The sequence below is a fragment of the Gymnoscopelus microlampas genome, assembly GCF_963454915.1.
Source record: "Gymnoscopelus microlampas genome assembly, chromosome: 21".
NCBI lineage: Eukaryota > Metazoa > Chordata > Actinopteri > Myctophiformes > Myctophidae > Gymnoscopelus > Gymnoscopelus microlampas.
This window is the reverse complement of record NC_139958.1, coordinates 10,636,698-10,651,956: the sequence shown is the minus strand read 5'-3', so window position 1 is coordinate 10,651,956 and position 15,259 is coordinate 10,636,698. Positions and strand designations below refer to the sequence as shown.

The following is a 15,259-nucleotide window of genomic DNA, read 5'->3' as shown; positions in this document are numbered from 1 at the left end:
TTAATAGGAGGAAAAGACTATTATTACATCAAAAGTGATCAACAAACTACAGTATACTATAAAAACTGGTCAACCATTGGACAAATTGTCAAATGATATAAGAAAGAGGAAAATATTGTGAAAATAGCCGATCTACAAGCTCACATCGCTGCGAGGCGATGTGAGCTTGTAGATCGGCTATTTTCACAATATTTATCTGTGAAACAGAGTCAAACTAAATGTATTGCCTCAACTCAAATACGATTATTTTGAGCGGTCCCCAGTTCAAATACGATTATGGTGACGGGTCCCCAGTTCAAATACGATTATTTTGAGGGGTCCCCAGTTCAAACATGATTATTTTGGGGGGTCACGGCCTGAAGGGGTTGAGAACCACTGGACTACATGACGCGACATGGTGTTGTAAGCTTGTAGATCGGCTGAACCTTGGCAGAACGGTTTTGAGTAAAGTATAAAATGGGGGCTTAGTTACTGGTTAGAGGTTTTATATTGATCCAAGGTGATTGCCAGACTATAAAGCATGCTCCAATAGCCATCACTATATGATTCCATATTCTCACATCTCACATTCTGTCCTTTTTAATAGGGCAGATACCAAAAAATGAAAAACATCAATTTCACTTCCATCAACATAATACCACTCTACCTCTAATAACTGTGATATTAGCAGGTGGAAAAATGCTTTGACCTCGTTTGAGGTCATACTAAAAGCTGTTTCCTCGAGGCCTTTTCTAAGAAAAGCACAGAGTTTTAAGATTGCTGCCGCGGCAGTCCAGTTTGTACAGAGTGGGGTCGAGTGTGATCATTGATGATGTTATTAAACTCCGCAGAATGAACTCCCAGCAGGTCAAGTTATAAGTATAGATAGACTAGAGAGACAGAGTTTTGCACTTGAAATGCCTTGTTGTTATTGTAAACGGTCTGTGGTAAATATCTTGAATCATAACTGCCTCAGTGCAATGGCACTACACTACACTGTCAAAGCCAATTCAGTGTTAAGAGTAGCAAATGAAACATTTCTTCCATGGGGAATGACAGAATCCTCTGGGAAAAGCCTACAGGGTTAATGGCTACACCTTCATCATGAGAAACTGTCGGCTATATAAATATGTATGGAGAAATTGGCCCAGCAGACAGACAGACAAACAGGCAGGCAGAAATGTACTGTTGTGTCATCCCTCGAGAAAAAAAAAGAAAATAAATTAACATATTAATCGACAGTCACTATGAAAAAAGACCAGAAACAACACACGCACCTATTAGTGAAAATGTTTACTTTGATCCCGGTGTTTACTATACATTACCAGAGAAATCAAACGATTCTGTAATTGTGCTTTCTCTGAGCATTGCATGTTGTATTATTGCCGTCTGGTTGAATTGAAGGAATATACAAATTGGACTGTCACTGTGATGAATGTTTACAGTCCTGTGTCCTGACAGTTTGAGCTGGTTGTTTGTTGTTTGTTGGAAGTCTCACAGAAAATACCACGGTGTTATGGGCCATGCTGCATTGTGTGTATTTTCTGTAGCGGTGAAATTAAAGAAAAACGGTATCTCAATGGCCGTGTTAGGCCGGTAATTACCGGTTTTGGGTCATTTTCTTTATTATGACAAAGACCAGAAAATATTATTCCCTCCGGACATCCTGGCCGGTAAAAAGAAAACAGGACAGCATTTATTATTATTATTATTATCACTGCAATTCAGACACATTTCAAATTATTTCTCTCTCTCTCTCTTTTTCTCTCTCTCTCTCTCTGCCGGTAGGCAGCAGTTCCGGTAGGAGACACAAAGGAGACTCTTTGTGTCTTCTACCGGAACCGCTGCCAGTCATGCCGGTCATGAATTCAAGTCTCCGTGGGGTGACTAATCGATAGGAAAAAAAATCCTTTTGGGGGTGAACTATCCCTTTAAATAGATTGTAAAGCGCATCCATCCTATTGTGCATCTTGTAGAGAAATGAACATGAACCGCACCTTTTCTCCTTTTCTGTAATGATGTAGCCTCATCCATTACCAGGACGGGTATAGGTGACACAGCATGACGGAGCATGCAGGCCTTGGTGGGGGCCAGTGGATGTCAGGTCATGGTGGGGCGATAATTGGATGTGCAGATCCAGCATGATGGAGAGGAAAGGTCATCTGTTGGTCAGAAAAGCCAGATCAGCTTGACAGGAAACAAGAAAAATCATCCTCGGCTGCTCAGATTAGATCCAGTGCATAGCCTATGCACTCACATACGCGCACAATTTAGGCATGCAGCAGATGCTCCTGTCCAGAGCGACTAACAAGTGCGAGATCAGAGTATGAACCCTATAGTCCACTGGTTCTCAACCTTTTCAGGCCGCGACCCCCCCCCCCCCCCCCCCCCCCAAATAATCATATTTGAACTGGGGACCCCCCCACCCTGACAAGCACTTGGAATTGTAGGAGTTGAGGCATCACACTTTGTTTGACTACAGATAACCATTGTGAAAATGGCAGATCTACAAGCTTGTAGTTCGGCTATTTTCATTTTTTTTGTCTCTTTCTTATATTATTTGACAATTTGGCCAATGTTTGACCAGTTTTTATAGCATAGTCTGTTGATTACTTTTGATGCAGTAATGGTCTTTTTTCTTTAATTTCTTTCTTTTTTGAGGTATTAAAAAGGTCTTAAAAGTCCTTAAATTGTCACTTTACTGTCATCTGGGGACCCCCCCCAAAATCATGTGGGGACCCCGCTAGGGGTCCTGGCCCACAAGTTGAATGGAGTGCAAAGAGAACATTTGTGATATAGTTGTACGGAAGTCTTTGCTTAATCTTTTTTGTTGTTTTTGTTGTCGTCCTTACAGGCCAGAGGATTCTTCACCACAAAAGCACCGTCCTGGAGACCGTGGTGCTTATCAACCCATCAGAAGACGCCGTCAGCACGGAGGTAAAAAAAAAACGCTGTCTCAGAGTTATCGTTCTAGTAGAAATCTCTTTCCTCCATTTTTTTATTTGATTTATTTGAAAAGCCAAAAACGACATAGTTGCAGCAGTTTGAGGATTGATGCGACGCATTGTGAGCTTGTAGATCTGCTATTTTCAAAAGCTTTTTTATACATTTGAAAACGTGTGAAATGGGACATTCCGCATAATGAGTACTTTTACTTTTGGTACTTTAAGTACCTTTTTATACCGATACTTTTACTCAAGCAAAGAAATTTTTAATTCCGGACTTTTACTTGTACAGAGTATATCTACATTGCAGCATTGATACTTTTACTTAAGTAAAACATACATTACATTACATTACATTACAGTCATTTAGCAGACGCTTTTATCCAAAGCGACTTACAATAAGTGTATTCAACATAGGTGGGAACGAAACTACTAATCACCAGAAGTCTTAAGTGTATTTCCTGCAAAAACAAGCAACCAAGAGTATACCTAGCGCCAAGGTAAAAGTGCTATATATCAGCTACCTACTTTCTTAAACAGATGAGACAAAATGATCCAGCATACTTGATCCAGCATACAACATACTTACTTCTTCCACCACTGCATATGCAATACATACATACAGTACAAACAAGCGCTCCCTTACCTTTCCCTAGTCTAATGACCCCTCATAGGGGAACCTTTTCTAATAGACATGCTTTTGTCTGCTGCTTAAAAGAACCTCAGATTGGTTGTCAGTTTGACAGTGGGTTTCGAGGTCGTTCCACTGGGATGTTCCGTTGCTCGCGCTCTCATCTCTCCTCCTCCCAGACACAGTCAATCACGGGGTCTTAAATAAGCATGCATGTGACTCGTTACTTGAAAAGGACGACAGCTTGAAACAACTTAATCAGCAGAACTATGCAGCCTTGGTAATACAAACTGCTGCTTAGAGAGCCTGCCAGACGAAACAAGAAGATGTGAAAAATTAGAAGCTCTGAAGAACACAGAGACTGCAGAGTTTCTCTTGTGCACGCTGCCAGCCAGTGGTGGAAAAAGTACTCACATTTCTTACTTAAGTAAAAGTATCAATGGTGCATTGTAGAAATACTCTGTTACAAGTAAGAGTACGGAATTCAAAATTGACTTGAGTAAAAGTACAAAAGTATTGGTATGAAAATGTACTTAAACTACCAAAAGTAAAAGTACTAAAATGCTTGAAAATAGCAGATCTACAAGCTTGCGACGCGTTGTGAGCTTGTAGATCTGCTATTTTCAAATAGCCTAGGTATAAAATAGGGTAACTAGTAAATAAAGTTTTCAAATATTTGTAGTGGAGTAAAAGCACAATATTTGCCTCTGAGATGTAGTGGAGTAGAAGTAAAAGTACTGAAAATTGGAAGTACTCCAGTAAAGTAAAAAAAAAAAAAACGAAACACTTAAAGCACAGTCCTTGAGTAAATGTACTTAGTTACTTTACACCACTGCTGCCAGCTGCCCACATTTTTTTCCGCATAATGTCAATATTTGATTTGTATGTATCCTATATTAAAATCGGCTAATGGGAGGACGGGGGGCGGGCAGGAGGACCTATGACTCAGACATAAATAATAAGAGGCCGGCGGGCCGTCACTATGACTCAGACATAACCCTGTCACATGCCCATATATGGGCATATACTAATGACATCAGGGATGTGTCCATGTTCATAAAAGGGACAAGAAACTCTAGTGTTTAGAGTTATTTACAGATTCTGTGATTTCATAATCTCAGATGCACCATCCCACCGTCCCTCCATATTTGGGCAAGACTGACATCATCAATATGACAACATTATTATGATGTCATCAACATGACGTCAGAGATCCACAAGGAAACCACGCCATTATTAGACACCATCTTAAGTTTCCATAAACCAGTGTTTTTGTAGTCTTTACTAAACTCCAGATTTATTATCCACTTAAATCCTATATATTTCATTGTATGACAAGTTGCTGATCATATAGCTCAGTGGTTTTCAACCTTTTTCGCGTCAAGGACCCCCAAATTGACACATATTAGCCCACGGACCCCCATTTGAAAAGATATGCCAGGGACTCAACCATTTTTATTTCTTGGGGTCCCAATCTACACTGTAGTATCATCATCATCAGTGTTAATTTAACTCTGACCCTAACCCTAACGGGTCCATTTGGTTTCATTTGTACAGACACATAAGGGTCAATTTGGTTCCTAACTATTAATTTGTCTGGGGACCCCCTGGAACCCCCTCAAGGACCACCGGTGGTCCCCGGACCACTGGTTGAGAACCACTGATATAGCTGATAGATTATTTCTCAACATTTTCACCTACAGTATAGAGACAAGCCCAAAATAGCGATGCCAGGATGAAATTGGTTGAGAGATTGGGTTGGGGTTTTCATTTTCTTTGTTACCCGCGCCTGTCACCATTTTGCTTTAACACCAACCCAGCTGTATCTGCGGTCAAGCTGTGCATATATAACAGCTCACAGCGCTGCAGGTTTGACCTGGCCAGCAGCCCGGAACAGACTAGATGACATTGAAGTGGATGAAATTGCTGGGAGAATGAACATCAGCAATAGAGGGCGAGAGAGAAAGAAACGGAGAGAGAGAGACGAAAGGGGTTCAGAGGAGACGGAGTGACTCAGCTATAATTAACTAATGGACTTGACTGAAGTGAATGTGGGGATATTTTAAATGCATATTTAATGAGAGACAGTTAAAATGTAATAACGGTGTGACTTCCCGGTTGATCTTGGATTTCGTGAGGCCAGTCTGTGATGTACGTCAGTGGTGTTCAGCCTTTTTAATGCCAGGGACCCCTAAATTGATATATATTTGGCCGCAGACCCCCATCTGAAAATGTTTTGTGCCAAGGACAACCCAAGATTTGAGTTAAAAATTTTATAAATATATATATGCACACATTTTCAAGATTTTTCAAAAATAGCAGATCTCGCTATGAGCTTGCCTTGTATATCTGCTATTTTTGAATAGCCAAAGCTAAGTTGTTAAAATGATTGTGACGCTACGTTCACTAATTTTGCTGGGGACCCCTGGTACCCCCCCAAGGACCACTGCAGTGGTCCCCGGACCACTGGTTGAGAACCACTGATCTATGACGTATCTGTATGACTCCAAGGTTTCAGCTTGTTCCGACCGCTATTGACTTCCAATGCATTGAATTAATACGTGGAAAAACAATACAAGAAGTATGAAGGTACTTCCTTGGCCTACTGACAGTGTGCACAAGACATTTCTGTAAGATTAGTCCAGACAGTCCCAGAGACTGATTGGTCCCAGACAAACAAATAGTATGTATTCTCCATATACATTAGTTGTAACTAACATTAGAAAATGATATCCTTTGTTGTGTCTGAATGTCTTATTGTCCCGATCTGTTGACCGCTCGTTGTTAACTGTAACTAACATACCAGAGCACAGGCTTTAATAATAAATGGGCTTTTGTTCTCTTTTAATTTCAAGGCTCGTTTGATGATCTCAGACACTGCCAGACACAAGCTGCTGGTCCTCTCTGGACAATGCTTTGAAAACACCGGGGAGCTCATTCTTCAGTCTGGATCCTTTTCTTTCTTCAACTTCATAGACATTTTCACCGACCAAGAGGTGAGTCGTGATTTCTTGTGCTTTAATTTATAGTCCGTCGTACGACGGTGTCACGCACTGAAAAACAGCCGATATACAAATGCACAACACGTCGCGATGCGACATGTGAGCTTGTAGATCTGCTATTTTCCTCGCACAACACTAGCGTGCGACGATGTATAAATCAGGCTTCAATGTTCAACACATTCTCACAATTGTTACCCAGCATTAGACGTTGTATTTATTACATGTTGTTACTGGTTGCTGTATTTTGCCATTAAACATAAACTTGATATTGCATTTTTACCCATTCCTAGATTGGTGAATTGCTCAGCACCATTCATCCAGCGAACAAGGCTAATCTTACCCTCTCCTGCCCTGAACAAGGCGACTGGAAAAACTCTAACTTGGACAAACACAACCTGCAGGATTTCATCAACATGAAACTTAACTCCACTCTCATACTCCCAGAAATGGAGGGCCTCTCTGAGTTTACGGAGTACCTATCAGAATCGGTGGAGATCCCATCCCCATTTGACATGCTAGAACCACCCACCTCCGGCGGTTTTCTTAAGCTGTCAAAGCCATGCTGCTATATTTTCCCCGGTGGCCGCGGTGACTCCGCTCTCTTTGCGGTGAACGGGTTCAACATGCTGATTAACGGCGGCTCGGACAGGAAGTCATGCTTCTGGAAGCTGGTGAGACACCTGGACCGGGTGGATTCCATCCTCTTGACCCACATCGGCGACGACAACCTGCCGGGCATCAACAGCATGTTGCTGAGGAAGATTGCAGAGCTGGAGGAGGAGCAGTCGCAGGGCTCCAACGGAGTCAACGGTGACTGGGTGAAGAACCAGATTTCGCCAGACATCGGAGTTGTGTTTGTGAACCTCCCTGAAAGCCTGAGTAGCCCTGACCCTAACTACAGGGTGCGGAGGAATGTTGAGGAGGCGGCGTTCACGCAGCAGTTCCTCACCAAGCTAAATCTAAGGATAGAGTCTTTACAAAGACCCGTTGGAAACACGATAGAGCCTATCATACTTTTCCAGAAAATGGGTGTAGGAAAACTAGAGATGTACGTGCTTAATCCATCAAAGAACAGCAAGGAGCTGCAGCACTTTATGAAACAGTGGACGGGCAGTGACGAGGACAAAGCCTCCATTCTGCTGCCAAATGGAAAAGAATCAGAGTTCCCCGTCTCGTTCTTGGCGTCCATCTCCTCTCTCATTGTGTGGCACCCTGCGAACCCCTCGGAGAAGGTAGTGCGTGTTCTCTTTCCTGGAAATGCCACGCAACATCACGTCCTCGAAGGTTTGGAAAAGCTAAAGCACCTGGACTTCTTGAAGCAGGCAGTCGTCACTCAGAAGTCCATGTCTCCCAATATGGCCCCGGCCCCTGCGGGCCTTAAGCAGGTTAAGCTGAAACAGAGAACAGACAGCAAGGAGAGCCTCAAGTCTACCCCCAAGGCATCACCGAGCAAAAGCTTCAGAAAGGAATCAAAGGAGGAAGTCCCGGAAAAGGCAAAGACGGATGCAGAATTATCCCAAGAAAAAACTCAAAAGGTAGAGAAAAAAGAAAAGGCCCCAATTAAAAAGGCAAAGGCATCAGAAAAGGAAACCAAGACGAAAGTGGAGCAAGCTTCACAAAATGAGACTCCAGAGAAAAAGAAGTCTGACATCAAACCCAAGATTCAAAAGGACAATGTTACTAAGAAGGAACCCAAAAAATCAGTGGAAAAGAAAAATGAAGTAACAAAGAAAGATGAAAAGCTTACACCCAAAAAGGAAATCAAAAAGGATGAGAGAGTGAAGAAAGAAGACATTAAAAAGGACATCAAAAGGGATGTCAAAAAAGACTCTCCGATGAAGGAAAAGAAGGAAGAGAAGAAAGAAGTGAAAAAGACCTCTAACATAAAAAAGACTGTTGGAGAGGAGAGGAAAATGGCACCAAAACCAAAGCCTTTGAAAAAGGATGATGCCTCAAAAAAAGATACCGGAAGTCCTTCGAAATTAAGAGAAAAGGTCAAGTCAAAAGTAACAAAGAAGGACACAAAGGTGAATGAAGTTAAATTGGCAGCCGGCGCAAGTGCTGTCGCAGGTGCTGTTGCAGGTGCTGTTGCTGTGGCTCTAGAAGCAGAGAGATCTCTCATGTCCTCACCAGAAGATCTCACCAAGGACTTTGAGGAGCTCAGGGCTGAGGAGTTGGTGGAGGATGAGGCCACAGTGCAACAAACCCCGCAGCAAGAAACTGAGATGATCTGTGAAGAAATAATGCAGACCAAAGAGTCACCTGAGGCGGGAGAGTCTGTGGACGAGGGAATAACAACCACAGAGGCTGAAGGAGAAGGCGAGGAGACTCCAGATGAACCAGAGAAGGCAAAACTGAGCGGAAGTGGAAGTGAAAAGTTTGAGGATGAGGGCACTGGACTGGAGGAGACATTAGAGGGAGGCGATTATGAAGAAAAGGGAGAGACTGAAGAGGTTTATGAGCCACAGAAGGCAAAGGGCGAGTCAGAAGAGGTTTATGAGATGCAGAAAATAGAGCTAGACAAACATAAACCTGCCAACATTGAAGATAAAGAGGAGGTACAAAGGGGCATTGAGGTCAAATCTGAACATGATGAAGAAGCAGGTGCAGACATTGATAACAAGGCTAATGAACACACAGCTGATAAGACCATTGATGAAAGGGAGATAGAGACAAATGCTCTGATGGTATCGACCGCATTGAAAGTGTCCTCACCTGTTTCTCCAGCTGCATCTATTCATGATGAAATGTTCCCAGTTGGCTTTGAGGGTGAAACTGCCTCGGATGATGAGAATCGAGACGAGCCACCTGAAGAGTTCACCGCTACTACCCATTCCACTATGGAGATCTCCAGCGTGCCTACACCGATGGATGAGATGTTGACTCCCAAGGACATTAGTGATGAAACCACCAATGATGACACTGACTCTCCCTCCCAGGACCTTGTCAGGGAGTTTGACATGCGGAAGCGTCTCTCTCCACTCCAGGATGGTCCTGAGTCAGACCACTCAAAAAGTGCTCTCACAGAGGGCGGGGACTACCAGCACTCTGCTTCCACAATATCTCCCCCTTCGTCACTAGAGGAGGATAAATTCTGCAAGGCGTTTCCCCCAGGGCCAGGCGAGACAGTGGGGGACCTGGAGTTCGATCAGGAGACATCTAAAACAAATGTCCATGACACAACCAGACTCAGCTCCTTTTCCACCACGACACCCCTTGTTCGTTCTCCCTCAGGAGATCACAAGAGGACTTTTGAGGCTCCGTCACTTTTTGCTGCACCAATAGAACTGTGCACAACACTGGCAGGAGCAGCCATGGTATCAGCCGATTCCCCCCACAGCCCAATTGACAGGGCATTAGACGGGGGAAACTCACCCCGATCCTCTGGTCACACGCCCTACTATCAATCCCCAGTGGAAGAGAAAGCTGGGGCTATGCCATCTGTGACAGAGGGAAATGAAGGTCCCACAATTGTAGAGGTCACAAGTGATAAAGAGGACCATTCGAGCAGAGTGAGCCCGGTAGATGGGCCTCTCTTCCCTAGGGCGAAGATGGGGTCCCCTCCCAAAAGCCCCACTGTACCTTGTGCAGAATCCCCAACAAAGAAAGAAGGGTCACCTTTTGATTTCGATCACAAGACGAATGGAGAAAACGGTAATTTGGTTTTGTCCTCTGCATCAGTAACAAAGCATGAACCAGACACAAATCCTTTTGCCGGTTTCAAAGAAGAAAGTAAAATGTCAATATCAGAGGGCACCACATCCGACAAGTCAGGCACCCCATTGGAGGAGGCAGTAGCAGAGGACACATTCTCACATCTAGCCTCAGCAGCATCCACTGTCTCTCTGGCTACCAACTCCTTCCCAGAGCCCGCAACAGATTCCCGTTCCCTACATGCCGAGGTGGGCTCTCCTCACTCAACAGAGGTGGATGACTCCTTTTCTGTCTCTGTGGCTCAGACCCCGACCACCTTCCATGAGGTTGAGGGGTCCCCATCCAAAGAGGACAGCCCCAGGCCCATGTCCATCTCCCCAGATATCTCACCAAAGACAAAAAACAGGCCAGAGAGCCAGGACACAAAATCCCCAGAGCAATCAACCATGTCCCTAGAGTTTGGACAGGAGTCCCCTGACCATTCCTTAGCTCTTGACTTCAGTAAGCAGTCGCCAGAGCACCCGTCTCTGGGAACCAGCATACGTGCTACTGAGAACGGCCCCACTGAAGTGGACTACAGCCCCTCAGACGGAAGCGAAATTAAAACACCAGCTGCCCTGCATAGTTCAATTCTATTTAAAGAGAGCGACTCAGGCCGTGCAGCCTCTGCATCCCCTTCCGATGGATCCCAGTCCACTCCCTCTGTTACCACGCCCTGCCACATGGCAGCGATGTCACCCGGCGCAGCGCAGCTGGCAGAGAAGTCTCCAGTCACACCTAAAATGGCCTCCATGACCCACTCCCCTGTCTCCACTGACTCATCACCGGTGGTAGGCGGTCCCCAAGCTAAAACCGATGCAAGCCCAACCTTGTTATCTGTGGAGGATTATTCAAAGAAATTTGACACACAGCAGAAATATGATAAGTCACCCTCACCTCCAAAAATGTCATCCCCTTCACGTTCCGGTGACGCATCACCAGTGTTAGGAGGTCCCCAAGATAAAACTGAGGCCAGCCCAACACTGCTGTCTGTTGAGGATAATGCAAATACATCTGACCCACAGCAAAAATACGATAAGTCACCCTCACCTCCAAAAGGTTTCTCCCATTCACCTTCCCCATCTAACGGAGAGGCACTTTCCCCAGCACGGGAGACTAATCCTTTTAAATGTGAGGGTTCTCCTATTCAGGCCAAATCCCCTACCGGCCGTAATATTCCATCCCCATCATATCTGCCTTTATCCTCCAATCTACCAGACTCCAGGCACCCGGACTCATCCAAGAAAAGCCCCTCTCCCCAGTCTAGGACAGACGTGGACCTCTGTCTGGTCTCCTCGTGTGAGTACCGTCATCCTAAGACAGAGCTATCCCCGTCTTTCATCAACCCCAGCCCGCTGGAGTACTTCATGAACGCGGAGAATCCTTTGGACGAAGAGAAGCTTCTGACCAAGTCCGCGGGAGGACCCCCGCCTCCCGGGGGCAAGCTGCCCGCCAAGCAGTGCGACGAGACCCCGCCCACCTCCATCAGCGAGTCGGCGCCCACCCAGACGGACTCCGACGTTCCCCCGGGGACGGAGGAGTGCCCCTCCATCACCGCCGACGCCAACATCGACTCCGAGGACGACTCCGAGACCCTCCCCACGGACAGAACCCTGACCTACAGGCATCCGGATCCTCCTCCCATGGCGGCCAGGGACCCCGCCCCGCCCGCGGCCCAGCCCGACGCCTGCATGGTGGACCCGGAGGCCCTGAAGGCCGAGGAGAAGAACCAGGACGCCAAAGCCGACGCAGCGGAGAAGCTCACCAAGAAGAAGAAGCTCACCAAGAAGGCCTCCTCGCCGGCCAGAAAGGGGGGACTGTCCAAAGTCAAGGATTCGAAGACCGCCTCCTCCCCGAAGAAAAGCGTGGGAGAAGGGAAAGACGCAAAGAACGCGACCAATACCTCCGCCTCCAGGGGTGTGAAGAGTGCCACTTCGGGTGAGCTTTGCGTCCAATGAAGTTTCATGATTATGAATAGATTTCTGTTAAACATTGGTTCTCAAAGTGGGGGGGGGGGGGGAGGATACCAGGGGGTCCCCAGCGAAATGTGTTAATATAGCTTCACAATCATTTTAACCATATTTTATACTTTGGCTATTCAAAACTAGCACATCTACAAGCACGTACCAAGCTTGTAGATCTGCTAGTTTTGAAAAATCATGAGCAAACATTTGTAACTCAAACCATGGCTTCTGGGGGGTCCCTGGAACAACATATTTTGAGATGGGGTCCGAGGCCAAATATATATCATTTTGGGGGTCCTTGATGTGAAGAAGTTTGAGAACCACTGCTATAAAATACATTAAAATCGCTGCTTCTCAATGTAGGGTACTGTAACTCTGAGAGTGTACAAATGGAACCAAATGGACCCATATGGGTCCATTTGGTTCCATTTGTACACTCTCAGAGTTAAATTAACACTGAGGATTTACCGTGTAGATTCGGGTCCCGGAGATGAAAATGTTATCAAATGGTGGTCCTTGGCATATCAAACTGAGGGTCATTGCAATTACGGTATAAAGGTTGAGAATCACTGACCTAAACTATAACTGTAACCCCAATCTATACTGTAAAATCCTCAGTGTTAATAACTCTTGAGAGTGTACAAATGGAACCAAATGGACCATTTGCTTCCATTTGTACACCCTCAGAGTCACAGACCCGTAAGGGATCCATTTGGACCCCTGGTGTTCCCCGATCCGATGTTGAGAACCAGTGCATTAACCCATTAAAAACCGGGAAAGAATCTGTGTGATTTTAGATTTGAACCACTTTAACCATTATTTTATACTTTGGCTATTCAAAACTAGCAGATATACAAGCCCATAGCGTGTCAGTTTGTGCCGCGCTATGAGCTTGTAGATCTGCTATTTAAAAAAAATCATGAACATTTGTGCAAATCTTTGAATATATATATATATATTTTTAAAGCAGACATGTTTTACTGAAATCTTCGCTTCTGGGGGTCCCTGGAACAAAATATTTTCAGATGGTGGGTCAAATACATTATAACTTGGGGGTCCTTGACAGGAAAAGGTTTAAGCAGCAACAGCAACATAAGTATTCTCAGAAAGCTGTTCAGAAGACAGAATCGGCCTCAGGTCTAAATGGGTTAAACAATTCCATTATGTTATTATTTTTGTATTTCTTTGTGCCTTAGGTTCAGGCAGTGGAAAGGCATCCGGCGGTGCGTCCGTGCCCAACTGCCCTCCTATGTACATGGACCTGGTTTACATCCCCAATCACTGCAGCGCCAAAAATGTGGACGCAGAGTTCTTCAAGCGGGTGCGGTCCTCCTACTACGTGGTCAGTGGCAACGACCAGACCGCGCAGGAGCCCAGCAAGGCCGTCCTGGACGCTCTGCTGGAAGGAAAGGCCCAGTGGGGAAACAACACACAGGTAAGTAAGCCAGATAAGCCAGCAGTGGCGGAAAAAGTACAATTTTTTTTGACTTAAGTAAAAGTATCAATACTGCAATGTAGAAATACTCTGTTACAAGTAAGTCTGGAATTCAAAATGTGCTTGATCAAAATGTACTTAAAGTACCAAAAGTAGAAAGTACTCATTATGCAGAATGTCCCATTTCACAAAGATTTCAAATGTATAAAATGCATGAAAATCTTTTGAAAATAGCAGATCTACAGCTCACAATGCGTCGCATCGCAACGCATTGTGAGCTTGTAGATCGGCTATTTTCAAAGGACGAAATGTATATAGGGCTAAAGTGGTTTTGTTATAATAATCAAAATCTACAAAATAACTGGTAACTTTTTTCAAATAATTGTAGTGGAGTAAAAGTACAATATTTGGCTCTGTGATGTAGTGGAGTAGAAGTAAAAGGACCGAAACACATTTTGTCTGCTTCCATTTTTGTTGTTATTTTGAATGTAAAATTACACAAAATAGTCTATGGTTTATTCACAAAGCATAACGGCAGATTTGTTTTGGCGTTATAGAGTTTCATCATGATGATAGAGTTTCATCTGAATAATTTAGGCAGACTATTGTTGGCTGAGTTTTCAGTTTCACTGTTTATGGGTTTTTCTTGATGTCGGGAAAATCCATATTATCACTTCCATGACGTGATGGTGTGATAAAACATCTTGCCATCTCCCATGGTGTTTCGGTTACATGAAATATTATTCCTTTATCCTAAAAAAAATGTTTGCCAATATGATGTGATGTGATGTGATCTAATATGTCACGCTGTGATAAAACTTTATTTAGTGGCTTCTGAACTGGCAGAACCATATCCACGATTCACTGCACAAAACAGCCAGTGCCAAGCAGAGCTGTTTTTGGAGTCATGTGATGTACAGTAACATTAAATTAGGTCTAGGTATACGTTTTGTTTTTTTTTTGGTATTTCAAAGAGGTTTATTTGTGGGGCAAACAAAACAATCAGTAAAACAGGTCTATGGTGCACTCTGGGATGTAACTGTAACATTTGGACATTGTACCAATGACCTTTCACAGTCGGTACACCTTTACATCAGCTGATTATTGGCGGTCATCTTAAAGGGACTACACCATGAATTTGAACTTTTTCTCCTTTTTTGTGTGTTTTTGGTCTCCCCTACCTCTCTTCTATCCCCAAAAATACCCCAGTTTGAACACTCAGGCTTTCACAGCAAATCTGGGGTTTTCTGTAAATAGACCAATTATTTGTTTACCAACATTGACTGGGTATACGTTTAAAAAGTATTGTCATGTCATTTTTAAATGATATAGTGCCAAATGATATCAAAGCAAGTTGCCTCAAGTCACATACAGAACAGGCCAAGACCATAAGCACTCTTACAGGAACCCAACAATTCACCCATGAGCAAGCACTTAGCGACAGCTGCAAGGAAAACCTTGTATGCTTTATTTCTGATAGTTCAGTGTAAAGAGAGTAAATCAAGGGCAGAGAGAGGAATTTAAGAATGAAAAATCATGCTCACAAGGAGCATAATGGTCTGTGCACTTTCTGGCTGAGCCACCAGGCACCCCCAGTATAGGCCAATAAA

The 15,259-nt window shown here is 44.2% G+C and overlaps 1 protein-coding gene across 1 annotated transcript in view; it reads left to right on the top strand.

Annotated features, from left to right (window-relative positions):
* The window catches only part of map1b (microtubule-associated protein 1B), a 37,584-nt gene that overhangs the window by 19,465 nt on the left and 2,860 nt on the right, over positions 1-15,259 (top strand). The window contains exons 3-7 of the mRNA XM_084046136.1: positions 2,834-2,916; positions 6,411-6,551; positions 6,848-11,177; positions 11,325-12,188; positions 13,411-13,649. Of these exons, the coding sequence (XP_083902262.1) occupies positions 2,834-2,916; positions 6,411-6,551; positions 6,848-11,177; positions 11,325-12,188; positions 13,411-13,649 (5,657 nt within the window). The remainder of the gene's footprint in view (positions 1-2,833; positions 2,917-6,410; positions 6,552-6,847; positions 11,178-11,324; positions 12,189-13,410; positions 13,650-15,259) is intronic.